The sequence below is a fragment of the Orycteropus afer genome, unplaced genomic scaffold (genome assembly GCF_000298275.1).
Source record: "Orycteropus afer afer isolate SDZICR_OR568_19922 unplaced genomic scaffold, OryAfe1.0 scaffold00048, whole genome shotgun sequence".
NCBI lineage: Eukaryota > Metazoa > Chordata > Mammalia > Tubulidentata > Orycteropodidae > Orycteropus > Orycteropus afer.
The window spans coordinates 4,180,532-4,195,743 of NW_006921635.1; the positions used below are offsets into that span (position 1 = coordinate 4,180,532).

Consider the following 15,212-nt stretch of genomic DNA (forward strand, 5'->3'; position numbering starts at 1 on the left):
ACACATGGAAACAATTGTCCCCATGCCAACCTCTAACGTTGCCCCATAGGAATGCTAACTCACTGGATAGCTCCTCCATACCAACGTCCAGCCCCAGGTTGGTCCTCCAGCTTTGTCCTGGGGCTCAGTAACACATCAGCGTTTTCCTGTCTAAGGGTACAGCTAGAGGGCCAGCCACCTGCTTTCCAGGAACATCCACCTGGTTTATAAATAATTCCGATCATAGCAGCTACTGTTCATGGAGCACTTACTTAACTTTGTTGGTTGGGTAAGCACTTGACTACTAGCCAAAAGGTTGGTGGTTCAAACTCACCTGGAGACACTTTGGAAAATCGACCTGGGGATCTGCTCCTGAAAGGTCACGGCCTTGAAGGCCCTGTAAGAGCGGCTCTGCTCTGCACACAGGGGTCTCAGGGAGTCAGAACCAACTCCACTGCAACTAACAAGTTCAATGCTGCGGCAAGGACTTGATGTGGATCATTTCCTCTAATGCTCACCCTTCAGTAGGTGAAGGGATGGGCCCAGCAAGGTGACGGAGCTTTGCTGAGGTCTCACAGATGGACAGAACTGAGGTCCACACTCAGAGACAGGCCTCTTAACCACCGTCCTTTTCCTCATGTATGCCATGGCTCTGCCTCTGGTTTCCTGTCTTTCAGTCAGTTCATTAGCTTTTAATACCTTCTCCATAGCAGGAATCCAAATGATCATGATGGGGGAGGGAAATGAAGGGAGCAAGTTAAAAAAAAAATTAAAGTTAAAAAACGTTGCATTCAGGGAGACAGCTCAGGGGACAGGAGTGCATGAAGGGATGGACACAGGGAAGAGGTAACTATCGGGAGGAAGTGGGAGGGGAGCTGTTGTATTGTGGTAAACTGTAGTCAGTGCCCTGAGACAAGGTATGTGAACTGCTATATGGAAAGTGAATTTGCTTTGTAAATTTTCACCCAAATCACAATTAAAAAAAAAAAAAAAGTAACATTCCCTCCATTTATGTTCTCCTTGTCTCCCATTGCCCTGAATAATTAAAAGTGGGTTAATTTAAAATGCTTTGCTCACTCACTCAGCAGAACTTTATTTAGTCCCTTCTCTCTGCCTCGCTTCTGAGTGATTTAAGAAGTGAAAGCCAATGGCTGCCCTTCTGAGCTGATCTTGGGAAGCCAAAATAGGTGGGCCAGGACATGGCTAAACAGTAGAATCACTCAAGGAGCCTTCAGAATTGCAGTTGTCCTGCACCAGGGTTCTCTGCAATATTCACAACAGCCGAATGGTAGAAACAACCCAAGTGTCCATCAACAGGCAAATGGATGGACAAAATGTGGTCTAAACATACAATGGACCATCGTTCAGCCATAAAGAGGAATGAAGTTCATGCTACAATACGACGTGGATCCACCTTGAAACATTATGCTACATTAAAGAACCTAGACATGAAAGTAAAATCTTTATGATTTTTATTATCATGGTTTTATTATGCCATTTATATGAAATACCCAGAAAGAACAAATTCATAGAGACAGAAAGTAGATTGGTGGTTGCCAGGGGCTGGGAGGAGGGGAGAATGGGAAGGACAGGCTCTGGGATGGGCTTTTGTTTGGTGTGATAGAATGCTCTGGAGCTAGATGGAGGTAGTGGTTGCACAACGTTGTGCGTTAAGTGCCGCTGAAGTGTTTACTCTAAAATGGTTAATTTTATGTTCTGTGAATTTCGTTTTTTAAAAAGGAAAATAATATATATATATTTACAGGTACAAACATGTAGAAATATAAAGCAGATGAAGGTGGTGTTTATAAGTGGAGAAGAAAGGGAATGGGATGGCAAAGGGGTTTGTAGAGAATAAAACTGGATTCATTTTATTTCTGAAGTGGGGCAGTGGAATATCTGTAAAATTCAGTTAAAAAAGAAAGCTCATCAAGGAATGTGTTGAGGCTATGGGTACAGATTTGAGATCCAGCCAGCATGTATGAGACAGAGTTATCAAATATAATTCCACGACACACATGAGAATATTTGTCCAACAGTAAACATCCTCCAAGCCTCGCAACATGTACACGCTGCATACGGTGTTTGCTTCTATGGGGTATTGCAACATTCTCCCAAAATAACACTGGGTCAATGTGACTTACCATTCAGGGAGCTCAATTCTGATCACTCAGATTCATTCCAGAATGTACCACATGGAATCCAACCCTCTCATAACCCAAAAACCTGCCTTTGTATAATAAAGAGCATATAATTTTAAGATTTAAAGTGCTTCACAGCTGTATCAGAGAAAAAGGAGAGAGAAAAGGGGAGTTGGCAGTATCCTTAAGCCCTAGGACCACGCAGCTTCAAGAAGCTATAATTCTCTGCATTCTGAAGAGGGCAAAACCACTGGTCTCTGGAGCTAGCAGGGGCCCGAAGGAGTTGGAAACTTAGCTGAGCTCTTAGGATGGGTGAGATAGAGACAGGAGAATGGAGAGCTGGGCAGGAGCTAATGAGAGAGGAGCCAGGGCCCTTCAAGGAGCACTTCAGGAAGCCTGGCTGAAGAGGAGGACTGTGGAGGGAGCAGAGGAGGAAAGGCTGGAAGGTAAGGGTGAACCTTGTGGACCAGAGGCAGGCACTCTACCCCAGACTCACCAGATGTAGATGAAGGTGCCCACCATGAAGCTGTTCTTCAGGGTCCCAAGCCACAGGCTCTGGATGTGGACGGCTTTCGCAGAGTGATAGTGACATTGAAGATGGCCCCGGGCCCATGCCAGCATGGCCAGAGGGTATGTAAGACTTGGCAGGAAAGAAGTGCCTTTTAGCCAAGCCTGTCTCTCCTCCTTGAACATCCGAGCTTACTGAGCAAAGGTAACGCTGAAGTCAAAGAATGTGACCTGAAAGTGAACTTCCTTTCTCTCTGGCTCCAGATGACTATCTGATCAACACTGCTGGTAGCACGTTTCTTTGAGAAATCTCTGGAGACCTCCCCTGCTTTCCTTCTTCTCCACTTCTTTCATCTTCACTCTCACAACTTTCTGTCCTTCTCTTAACATCCCAGCATTTGCTCACCATCAGTGTGGTAGACAGAATAATGACCTTCCCAAAGATATCTGTGTCCTGATCCTCTAGAGATTGACCACCATCCGTCTGTCAGTTTTTAGTGTCTGTCATACTGTGGTGGCGTGTGCGTTGCTGTAATACTAGAAATTATGCCTTTGGTATTTCAGAAACCAGTAGGGACACCCATGGTGGACAGGTTTCAGCTGAGCTTCTAGACGAAGATAGATAAGGAAGAAAGGCTTGATGATCTAGTTCCAGAATTTAGCCAATGAAAACCTTATGGATCACAATGGAACATTATCCAAGGTGCTTTGGACACATCATCCAGGGGGAGCCCTCTGGAGGAGGCCATCTTATTTGGTGATGTAGAGGGCCAGCGAAGGCAAGGGAGCCCTCACTCAGTGGGATGGATGGTCACGGCCATCACAGCAGTGGGCTAGAACATGCCGGTGATGGTGGGATGACGCAGGACCGGGCAGCCTCTTGCTCTGTTGTGTGTAAGGTCTCCACACATTAGAGTTGACTTGACGGCATCTCTCTGTCTGTATTCTGGCTCCCACAGTGAGATAGGCCTGTTGGTGGCTGTGTAAAAACCCCTGTCTCACTCTAATGTACTTGTGTCTGCTAGCTTGAGTGGGTTTCAGTTTCTTGTGGCCCATTGCATGACTAAGGCATCACTGTGACTTCTGTTCCTTTTGGCTCCATCCATCACCATCTAGCACATCTGGAAAACTCTTCTTTTTATTTCCTCCCAAACTGTCTCTTTCTCTCGTTGTTGTTGTTGTTATGTGCTGTCGAGTCAGCCCTGACTCATAGCGACCCCTCCTTGGGTTTCCGAGGCAGTATCACTACGGAAGTAGGATTGCCCAACCTTCCTTCCGAGGAGTGGCTGGTGGGTTTGAACCTCCAGCCTTCTGGTTAGCAGTCAAGTGCCTTAGCCACTATGCATTAGGGGAAAAAAAAAAAAAAAAAAACACCTCCCACCCAAGAAAACAGTATTTTCTAGACATTCTGCTGTATGGAGAGCAAGCAGTGAGTCCCAGGGCATTAGTTAACATTTTCCAGTAAAGTGAAAGATAATGGTTAAATGAAGAGTCCTGTCCTGGAGCTCAAAATATCAATTATATAAATACAAACAGAGGGCAGCCCAGCTTGGCAGAAGTTTGTGGTGAAAAGCCTGAAACTTTTAGAAAACCCTGCACTCGTGAATTATATCATCTAGAAAAGACGAGTGCTTTTTTAACCTTCAGCGAGATAAGTAGAACAGTCAGCTCTTGGAGGTGCTAAGTCCAGTGACCTGTAATACCCTGATTAAACTACAAGAAGAGTTCTGGGTTCATATTTTGTCAGATAATTTTTTAAAAAAAAAATTTTATTATGATTTGCGTGAACATTTACAGAGAAAATTTATTTTGTACACAGCAGTTCATACACATTTTATTTCATGACATTGACTGCAATTCCCCATAATGCAATAGCTCTCTTCCCACTTCTCCCTTGTAGTTATCTCTTCCCTGTGTCCTTCTTTCTTATCCATTCCTGCCCCATGGGCTATCTCTATGTGTAAATACTGCCCTTCCGTTCTTCCACGATTGATCATTCTAAGGAGTGTATTTTCACCTGGTATAAATGTTCACTGTATATGCCTGTTATTTGGCTGGAAGCCACAGGAGTGAGTTCAGTTCCTGGCTTGAAGGGTGACTAGGGGCCATAGTCTTGGGGGTTTTACCAGACTCTTTGAGACCAGTATCCTGGTCTTTTTTATGATTTTGAGTTTTGTTCTACATTGTTCTCCCACTCTATCCAGGATCTCCTACACCAATCCCTTTCCAGGAGTCAAAAAAAAATTTTTAAGATCTTTTTTGCTGTAAAAATGTAAGTATCACAGAACAAAACAAAGAACATGAAAAGCTTCCAACATTCTCCTTCCCAGAGGTAACCACTGTTGAAATTCTGAGAGTGTCTTCCAGATTTCTCTTTTATGCCAACACTTATTGTTGTTAAGTGCCATGGAGTCAGTTTTGACTCATTGCAACTTGTGTACAACAGAACAATACAATGTCCAGTCTTGCACCATCTTCATAATCGTTGCTATGTTAGAGCCCATCGTTGCAGCCACTTTGTCAATCCATCGTGTTGAGGGTCTCCCTCTTTTTTGCTAACCCTCGACCAAGCATGATATCCTTTTCTAGGGACTGGTCCCTCCTGAAAACATAACCAAAGTATGAGAGGTGAAGTGTCACCATCCTTGCTTCTAAGGAGCATTCTTGCAGTACTTCCTCCAAAACAGATTTGTTCAGATGGCAAAGTTGGAAATGAAGAAGGATCAGCAGTTGGAAAATATAACCTTGACAATAGAAATGACACCAGAGGTTGCATAATTGAATTTTGCAAGATCCACAACTTATTCATTGCAAATACCTTTTATTCAGCAACATATACAGTGACTATATACATGGACCTCAATAGATGGAATACACAGGAATCAAATCAACTACATCTATGGAAAGAGACATTGGAGAAGCTCAATATCATCAGCCTAGGGCTGACTGCAGAACAGACAATCAATTGCTCATACGTAAGTTCAAGTTGAAGCTAAAGAAAATGAAAACAAGTCCCTGAGAGCCAAAGTACAACCTTGAGTGTATCCCATCTGAGCTTGGAGACCATGTGAAGAATAGATGTAACACATTAAATGCTAATGACTGAAGACTAGACAAGTTGTGGGATGACATCAAGGACATCATACATGAAGAAAGAAAAAAGTTATTAAAAAGACAGGAAGGAAAGAAAATACAAAATGAATGTCAAAAGAGAAACTTGCTCTTGAACATGGGGTAGCTAAAGTGAAAGGAAGAATTGGTGAAGTAAAAAAGCTGAACAGCAGATTTCAAAGGACAGCTTGAGAAGACAAAGTAAAATAATATAATGAAATGTGCAAAGACCTGGAGTTAGAAAACCAAAACCTGAAATAACTGAAGAAAAAAAATCAGGCCTCCAGTGGCAATATTGAAGGATTCTAAGGGTAAAATACCAAATGACACGGGAAGTGTGGAAAGAAGATAGAAAGAACACACACAGTCACTGTACCAAAAACAATCTGTTGACATTCAACCATTTCAAGAACTGATCAAAAACTGATGGTATTGAAGAAGTCCCAGCTGTGAAAAACAAGGTTCCAGGGATTGATGCAATACCAATTGAGATGTTTCAATAAACAGATGCAGTGCAGAAAGCGCTCACTCATCTATGCCAACAAATTCGGAAGATAACTACTTCACCAGCCAACCGGAAGAGATCCATATCTGTGCCCATTGCAAAGAAAAATGATCTAACAGAATGCAGAAATTGTGGAATAATATCATTAATATCACACTATTAAGTAAAGTTTTGCTGAAGATAATTCAGAAACAGTAGCATTAGTACATCAGTGAGGAACTGCCAGAAATTCAAGCTGGATTCAGAAGAGGCTGTGAAACGAGGCACATCATTACTAATGCCAATACCTAGACACAGGAATATGTATGCCCAACAGCACAAGCATGGCCACACTATCCATGCTATAGCTACAATATATACATTCAATCACGACTTGCTATTTTTACTCAAAATCAATATTATTATATTCCCTGACAATGAAGATAAGTCTATGATAAAGAAAGATCTATGAGGTGTAATGATATTTAATGGCTACAGAGTATTTTAATGTTTACATGAAAATATATGAAACTGCCCATTTTTGTACAAAAACAGTCTAATGTTGGAAATCTCATGTGGTTCAACCTAAGGGGTACATTTACATAACCACTCCCATACTGGTGAATGTTTCCTTCCCACCCCCACTGCTATCAAGTCAATTACAACTCATAGCGACCCTATAGGACAGATTAGAACTGCCCCCTAGGGTTTCTAAGCCTGCAAATCTTTAAAAAAGCAGGCTGCTTCATCTTTCTCTCACAGAATGGGTGGTAGGTTCGAACCACCAACCTTTAGGTTAACAGCCGAATGCATAGCCCATGCTCTCAACCACCATGCTAAATGCCCCTGCACCCTCCTCTCTTATGCTGCCATGTACATACTCGAGCAAGCATCTTCTCACATCTAAGGTGTGAGATAAATTTCGGGGTCAAATGTTGTGAATATTTTGCATCTCAGTTCATTTTGCTAAACCACAAAAGGTTGAATCATCTCATGGTTCCTCCAGCAAAGCAAGAGTGTGTGCCCCACCTTTTAAGAGGTTCTTGACAAGCAAGAGTGTGACTGCATGGGCTTGGCTGAGCTAGCAAAGCTAGCAAAGGGTCTGGACACTGGATCAGGGGCACATGGCTCTGAGGTTGAAGAAGAGGAGAAACACGCTCACAGTGTGCAGCCATTTGGAGACTGTCAAGTAGAGGAGGGACCCTGGGCAAAACCATAACCAAAAGGTGAAAGGTGTAAAGAGACAGACTTTGGCTAAGTATTGTTGTTGTTGTTGTTATTTGCCATCGAGTTGGCCCCGACTCATAGCGACCCCCCTTGGGTTTCCGAGGCAGTATCACTACGGAAGTAGGAATGCCCGACCTTCCTTCTGAGGAGTGGCTGGTGAGTTTGAATCACCAGCCTTCTGGTTAGCAGTCCAGTGTCCAGTAGGCACTATGCTACCAGAGCTCCTTTGGCTAAGTATGAGGAAGCTTTATTTAGCAATTAAAGCCATCCTAGAACGATTAGTCTTTCCTTGGGTTGCTAGTTGGTAATTACAGTGTTGAAGATGGTTGTTCTGGTTCCCTAGTGCTGCTCTGACAAGAATATACCACAAACAGGACAGCCTTAACAAACAGGAGTTTATTCTCTTACAGTTCGGGAGGCTAGAAGTCCAATTTCAAAGTGCCAGGCTCTAGGGGCTGGGTGAGAGCCCCTCAACCTTGGGGTTTAGCTCTGCCTCCGACTCCCGGCCCACTGGAGCTAGAGGCTTTTCTTCACTCAGACAGCTGCTGGCTACTGAGACTGACAAACCCAAGGTTGACAAGTAAAAAGGCACAGTCCTGATGTTACCAAACCACACAGCAGGCCATTAAGTCCATTGAAAGTCCCAAGGTCGGCAGAGCATGGCAGGCTGCTGAACAATGAGACGGCTACATGCAGGGTCCAAGTGTGCCATAAATTCGAGACTATCCCCAAAGCTTCTCCTTATATACAGGAAGCAGATCACATCCCAAAGGCTACTCAGCTGCTGTGGTAGATGCCACCATGGAGTTGACTGCCAGTCTCATCATGGGGAATAATACCACCAGCTGCCCAGCCACTCAACCAGGCCCAGCCAAGTTGAAACACAAACAACCATAAAGGTAATTTCCATTTATTCTATCAAGTTTTCCATCCCTCTTATTTTCTCTCTTTATACATTTAAACATCCTTTCCCATCTTAAAAAAAAAAAAAAAGCCCTCTCCCATCCCATCATCTTCTCCAGTCCCCCCTCCCAGTCCCTCTTCTCCTTTGTAGCCAAGTCTGTTGAGTGAGTCACCACATCCATTTCCGCATTTCCATTCACTCCTTGGCCCACTCCAGTCTGCCTTCCGCCTCCACCACTTCTCTAAAGCTTCTCTTGCCAAGTAAACACCAACGTCACTGTCACTAAATCCAAGGGACCTGCCACGGGCCTGGTCTTCCTGGAACTCTCAATGACATTTGACATGATGGACCAGGCACCTCTGTCCCCTCCTCCCCTTAGCTTCTAGGAATCCAGGTTCTGACTTTCTTTGGGCCTCTGTGGCCTTTCTTCCTTAGACTCCTCCAAGCGTGTGTGTCCCCCTCACCCCTTAAAGTTAGTGTTTCCTCCAGGGTCTGTTCTAGGCCCCCCTACCTTCTCTTTTACATCTTGTCTTGCTGGTCAGTGTCAACTACCCCCACAGTTCTAGTCACCATCTCTATGCTGGGGACATATAAATCTTTATCTCCAGCTCCAGATCAGAGGATGAGGTTTTGAGTCAGTGACAGCTGTATAACCTGGAACTAGGGAAATGGGGGAGCCTTTTGGAAATGTGTAGAGATACAGTAGGGGCAGTGGCAGTTCAGTGATAGGATTGTTGCCTTGTGATAGGAAACCTCATTCGATTCCCAGCCAATAAACCTCAAGCACAGCCATCACCTCTGGCAGTGGAGGCTTGTGTGTTGCTCTAATGTTGAGCGGGTTTCACCAGAACTTCCAGACTAAGACCACAAAGAAAGACCCAGTGATCTACTTCCAAAAGTCAGCCAGTGACAGCCCTATGGATCCCAACGGTCTGATCTCGTGAGTGGGGTTGCCGTGAGTTGGGGGCCAACTCGATGGCTGCTAACAATAGCAACAAAACACCTATGTTCATGTGTCTTATAGAACCCCAGCCATCGAGTCAATTCTGACTCACAGCAACCTTATAGGACAGAGAGAACTGGCCCATAGGATTGATTTCTAAATCTTTACAGAAACAGATTGCCACATCTTTCTCCCACAGAGTGCTGGTAGGTTTGAACCGCCAACCTTTCCACCTTTTCAGTTAGCAGCTGAACACTTACCCACTGCACCAAGTCTCCTTCATGTGTCCTGTAGATGCCTCAAACACAGCAATTTCAGTTCCAGACCTATCGTCCACCACAAATGGGTTTATTCTGCTGCATTTCCTATCTTAGTAAATGGGTCCACCATCCATCAGTTGCCCAAGCCAGAAACATGGTCCTTCCATCACCCTTGATCTCATTCGTTCTCATCCACTCAATTGCCAAATCCTATTATTTTACCTTCTTAAAATCACTCAAGGAGCCCTGGTGGCATAATGGTTGAGTGCTCAGCTGCTAACTGAAAGGTTGATGGTGTGAATCCACCAGTGACTCCATGGGAGACAGACCTGATGATCTGCTTCCTGAAAGGTTGTTGTTGTTGTTGTTGTTATGTGTCGTCGAGTCGGACCGACTCATAGCAGCCCCTGCTTGGGTTTCCGAGGCAGTATCACTACAGAAGTAGATTGCCCAACCTTCCTTCCGAGGAGTGGCTGGTGGGTTTGAACTGCCAGCCTTCTGGTTAGCAGTCAAGTGCCTTAGGCACTATGCCACCAGAGCTCCTCCTGAAAGATTACAGTCTAGGAAACCCTATGGAACAGTTCTCTTCTGTCATCGTAAGTCATTGTGAGCTGGAATTGTCTTGATGGCACCCAACAACAATAACCATATAACTCACATCCATTTACTTCTCTCCTCTACTACCTCCATCCGAGTCACCCACCATCACCCCTCACCCAGACAACTCAGTAGTCTCCAAAATGGTCTCCTGCCTCCGTGCTTATCCCCGCCCCCACCATTCTCTAATAAGAACATTCGCTTGGTAAGAATAGGGCTAGAAAAGACCTTGTGAAGCCTCGGGTCCAGGGCAGGGACCCCTCCTGTGCAAATCAGCAAGTGGTACTACCCCTCATATCCCTACAGATGAATTCTGCTCATGCCCACTGCCCCACGTGGTTCCTTAGGTGCCTGAAGTGTTGCACAGCATGGGTGTTCCTAACCCCCTCCTGGGTTGGATTTGCTCCTCCCTGGCCCCAGTACCTCCTCCACCTCTTGTTGGACTCAATTCTTTTCGGCTGGAGACGTCTCTGCTTCTCAGGTATGTGGCCACTCTCCAGCAAGACAGATGGCCAGCCAGGAGCCGTATCTGAACAGTCACAACAAGCAGCAAGTCTCCATGGTGATGGACAGCCTGGGGCTGTGAAGGGCAATTCTGGGCTTGCTGTGTGCCTGGGCGGAGGTTGACTGCATGGCGGAGAAATTAAGAGGACTTTGTTCCCCTGTTCCTCTCGCTACACTCCTCTCGTCTTCTGTGGCCTTTGGAAGACTCTTCAGGAAAGAGGGAAATCCTTCCAAGAGGATGCCAGTACCTATATGCCTCTGCTTAGAACTTTCCCATAGCTTTTCAAGGAGTCCTGATGGCTCAGGGGTTAAGCATTCAGCTGCTAACCAAGAGGTTGGTGGTTCTAACCACCAGCTGCTCCATGGGAGAAAGATGTGGCAGTCTGCTTCTGTTAAGATTACAGCCTTGGAAACCTTATGGGGCAGTTCTGTTCTGTCCTATAGGGTCACTATGAGTGGCAGTCAACTCAACAGCGCCAGGTTTGGATTTTGGCTTGGTATGGCTTCTCACCTCACACAGAACAAAATCTAGAGAGCTCACCAAGCCCTACAAGGCGCTGCGTGGTCCATCCTCCCTCCGCTGCCGACGTGCCTCTCCGCTCACCTTCTGCGTCTCTTCTCCTTACTGCCTTCTCCTACCTTGTCTGCTCTGCTCTGGCCACCTTGACCTCCTTGCTTTTCCTTGAGCTCTATCTGCCACCCCAGGGCTTTGGCACTTGCTGTTCCCCTCTTCCAGAAACACTCTTCTCCCAGATACTTGAGGGCTTGTTCCCTCTTTTAATGCAGATTTCAGCCCAGATGTCCCCTCACCCGTATCCATCCTCACCCTCACCATTCTCTGTCCTCTTCTCTGCTTTTGTATTTTTCATAGCGCTTGTCACCATCTGACATTTTATTATTTCTTTGATTTTTTTTTTTTTTTTAATCATGCCTTTCTCCTCCACTGGAATGTAACTTCTGAGGACAGGGACTTTGTTTCCCTCACTGCTATAATCTCCAGTGAGGTGTCCATTCATATTCCATTAACAGACAGGGGGAGATAATCAAAGCTGACAACATTTTCCTTCCATTTGATATTTTAAAATATAAACAGTAGAGAAGAACCTTACATGGGGGTTATCTTGCAATATTGCCTCCCCTCCTCTCCCATCCCTGGTAACCAATAAAGAAAGTTTTCTTCTGTATGTAAACTTCTCCCTGACTTTTTATAATAGTGGGCTAACACAATATTTGTCCTTCTGTGATTGGACTTATTTCATTCAGATTATGTCCTCCAAGCTCATCTATGTTATGAGGTGTTTTGCAGGTTCTGCATTATTCTTCAGTGTTGCATAGTATTCCACTGTGTGTATTTATCATAGTTTGGATATCCATTCCTCAGTTGATGGACACCTAGGTTGTTTGCATCTTTTGGCTATTGTAAGTAGTGCTGTGATGAACATGGGTGTGCATATATCTATTTGTGTCCTGGTTCTCACGTCTTTAGGATATATACCACCTAATGGGACTGCTGGATCAAATTATTCTATTTCTAACTTTTTAAGGATGTCATGCTTTGTAGGGTGGAGGGTCGACAAAAGGGGGAGGCCTTCAACGAGATGGATTGACACAGTGGCTGCGATGATGGGCTCAAGTTTAGCAGGGATTGTGGGGCTGGCGCGGGATCAGGCAGTGTTTCGTTCTGCTGTTCATGGGGTCACTATGAGTCGGAAATGACTCGACGGCACTTAACAACAACAACAACAGCTTTTTAAGGAATTGCCATACTGTTTTCCACAGTGGTTATATAATTTTATGGTCCCACAAGCAGTGTATGAGAGTCCCAGTCTCTCCTCATCTTCGCCAGCATTTGTTTTTTTCTGTCTTGTTGAGTGATAAGTCTTATTTTGGAATTCCAACGTATGTTTATTATTCAGGTTGCTCAGTTGTTAAGAACTTGGCTGCTGACTAAAGGTTAGCAGTTCATACCAACCCAAGGGCTCTGCAGGGGAAAGACCTGACCGTCTGCTTCCCTGGAGATTAGAGCCTAGAAAACCCTGTGGGGCAGTTCAGCTCTGTCACACACGGGGTTGCTGTGAGTCGGAATTGGCCCAACAGTGCCTGACAACAACAAACATATGAATCAGATAATGATAACCCGAATGGCAGTACTGTTAATAATAAGAACCAACAGTTACTCAGGGCTTGCTGTGGCCAAGTATGTTTCTCACAACTTTGCATTTAACATCAATCATTGTGTCCATTTTATAGATGAGGAAACCATGGTTCAAAGAGGGGAAAGATTTGAGTCCATGCATGTTTCCAAATCTCAAATCCCAAACTCAGGCAGAATTACTTTGAGGATGAAAGGAAAGTATGTCTGTGGAAGTTCCTATTACAGTCTAAGGTTATTTTTAAAAATAACTCAAAAACTCACTGCCATCAAGTCAGATCCGACTCATAGCGGCCCCTCCTTGGGTTTCTGAGGCGGTATCTCTACAGAAGTAGATTGCCCAGCCTTCCTTCCAAGGAGTGGCTGGTGGGTTTGAACCACCAGCCTTTTGGTTAGCAGTCAGATGCTCCTTTTTTTTTTTTTTTTCAAATAGCTAGTATTTATGGTGCTCTTACCCCACTCCAGGTATCGTAAGAAGAGCTTTTCATGCTTAATTGTCACAAGTCTATGTGGAGACGGAGGCTCAGAGAGAAGTGTCTTGGCCAAGGAGACAGCCAGTATTGTAAAACAGGCTACTCTGACTCTTGGCCAGTGAACTACACTGCCTCCCTGTGTAGAGGCAGGCCATCAACATCAGTGTCATCATCACAAAGAGCAAGTAGGGATTAACCATCAGGAACACAAGAACAAGATACCATTCCACATTCACTAGGATGGCTGTAATGAAAAAGACAGTCACCAATGTTGACAGGGATGTGGAGAAACTGGAGCCCTCACACGCTGCTGGTCAGAATGTGAAAAGGTGCAACCACTGTGGAAACCAGTCTGCTGGTAGTTCCTCAAAAGGTTAAACATATGGAAAGTGAATTTCTTCTGTAAACTTTCACCCAAATCACAATAATTTTTTTTTTTAAAAAAAAAAGATTAAATATAAAGTTACCACATGACCCAACAGCTCCAGCCCTAGATGTCTGCCTCAGAGAAATGAGAACATACGTTCACATAAGCACTTACTACGTGAATATTCTTAACAGCATTATTCCTAATAGCCAAAAGGTGTAAACAGCCCAGATGTCCCTCAACATGATGATGAATGGATAAGCAAAATGTAGCTATGCACACCATGAGTATTACTCAGCCATGAGAAGTGAAGTTCTGACCCATGCTACAACACGGATGGGCCTTGAAAATGCTGTGCAGTGAGGGAAGTCAGTCACAAAGGCCCACATGTTGTGGAACTCCCTTTATGTGAGAAGTCCAGGATAGGCAAACCCGGAGAGACAGAGCGTAGATTAGTGGTTGACAGAGGCTGTGGGGCTGGGGGAATGGCGTGATGACTAAGGGGCGTGGGGTTTCTTCTAAGGGTGATGAGAATGCCCTATAGTTGGTTGTGGTGACGGATGCACGACTCTGGGTATGTTAGAAATCATTGAATTGTACACTTTAAATGGGTGAATGCATGTTATATGACTTAAATCTCAAAAAAGCTATTTAAAAAACAAACCCACTGGAAACAGACCTTCCTGAGAGTGGAGAGCTGCAGTTCCCACTTACAGGCTTCTCTGCCCTAAGCCAGTGTTCTCATCAGGCAGGCCCTGAAATCCCAGCTCCTGCACCTCCCCAGGAATCCAAGGTGTTGCCCTGTACTTTCCCACCTTCCCGGTGCATGCCCTGCCCAGCTCCCCGGGCAGGGCTGGGGTAGAGCAGAGGAGTCGCCCTTGCCCCCTGTGGCTTCTTTCTGCACTTCCTCCCGACCAGGTGGCAGGAAGAAGCACATCTCAGATTTAAAGCCATGTGGAATTCCAGATGCACTCTGAAGCCGTACCGTGGAGCGTGCTGGGCCGTCAGCCACAGCAGAGATTTGAGGTCGTGCCCACACACCACTTACCCGACATAGGAAAAGACGATTACGTGGAGGATCCACTTAATGGTGCCATAATTCACGCTCTTGATCTGGGTGACTTTGTTCGTCTCGTACTGGAAGATGTCATTCCAGCTGCAGCAGGCTGGCATGGTGAGAGAGGCTGCTTCCCACTTGGGGCTGCACCAGCACCCACCTCTCTCAGCCCCCAGTCCCTGAAAGCGAAATGAACTGGTTCTCAGTAGGAACCCTTAACTCAGAGCTCCTCCAATGACTGCCAAGTGGGGGTGGGCCCTGGCAGCTGTCCCAGATGTGGCTGGGGATAAACAAGAAGAACCGAGACCTACAGGCCTGACTGGGGTGGCACAGCCCCAGCCAGCCTCCCCCAGATGCCTGAACAAAGATGGTGTTCAGAGGGAAGGCATTGCTGGAATTCTCCCTCTCCCAGTTTTCCTTTGACGTTTGGTTGGAAGAAAGGGGCAGCCTTTCAAGGATCAGGAGACCCAGGGCTCCAGTTTTGCCTCAGGAAAGGGCCCAGATCT

General features: G+C 45.3%; 1 protein-coding gene across 1 annotated transcript in view; it reads right to left on the minus strand.

Moving 5' to 3' along the window:
- The window catches only part of P2RX7 (purinergic receptor P2X 7), a 50,026-nt gene extending 35,204 nt beyond the window's left edge, over window positions 1-14,822 (minus strand). Inside the window, 1 exon segment of the mRNA XM_007938259.2 lies at window positions 14,698-14,822. Coding sequence (XP_007936450.1) covers window positions 14,698-14,822 — 125 coding nt within the window.
- Between the last annotated feature and the right edge of the window lie 390 nt (window positions 14,823-15,212).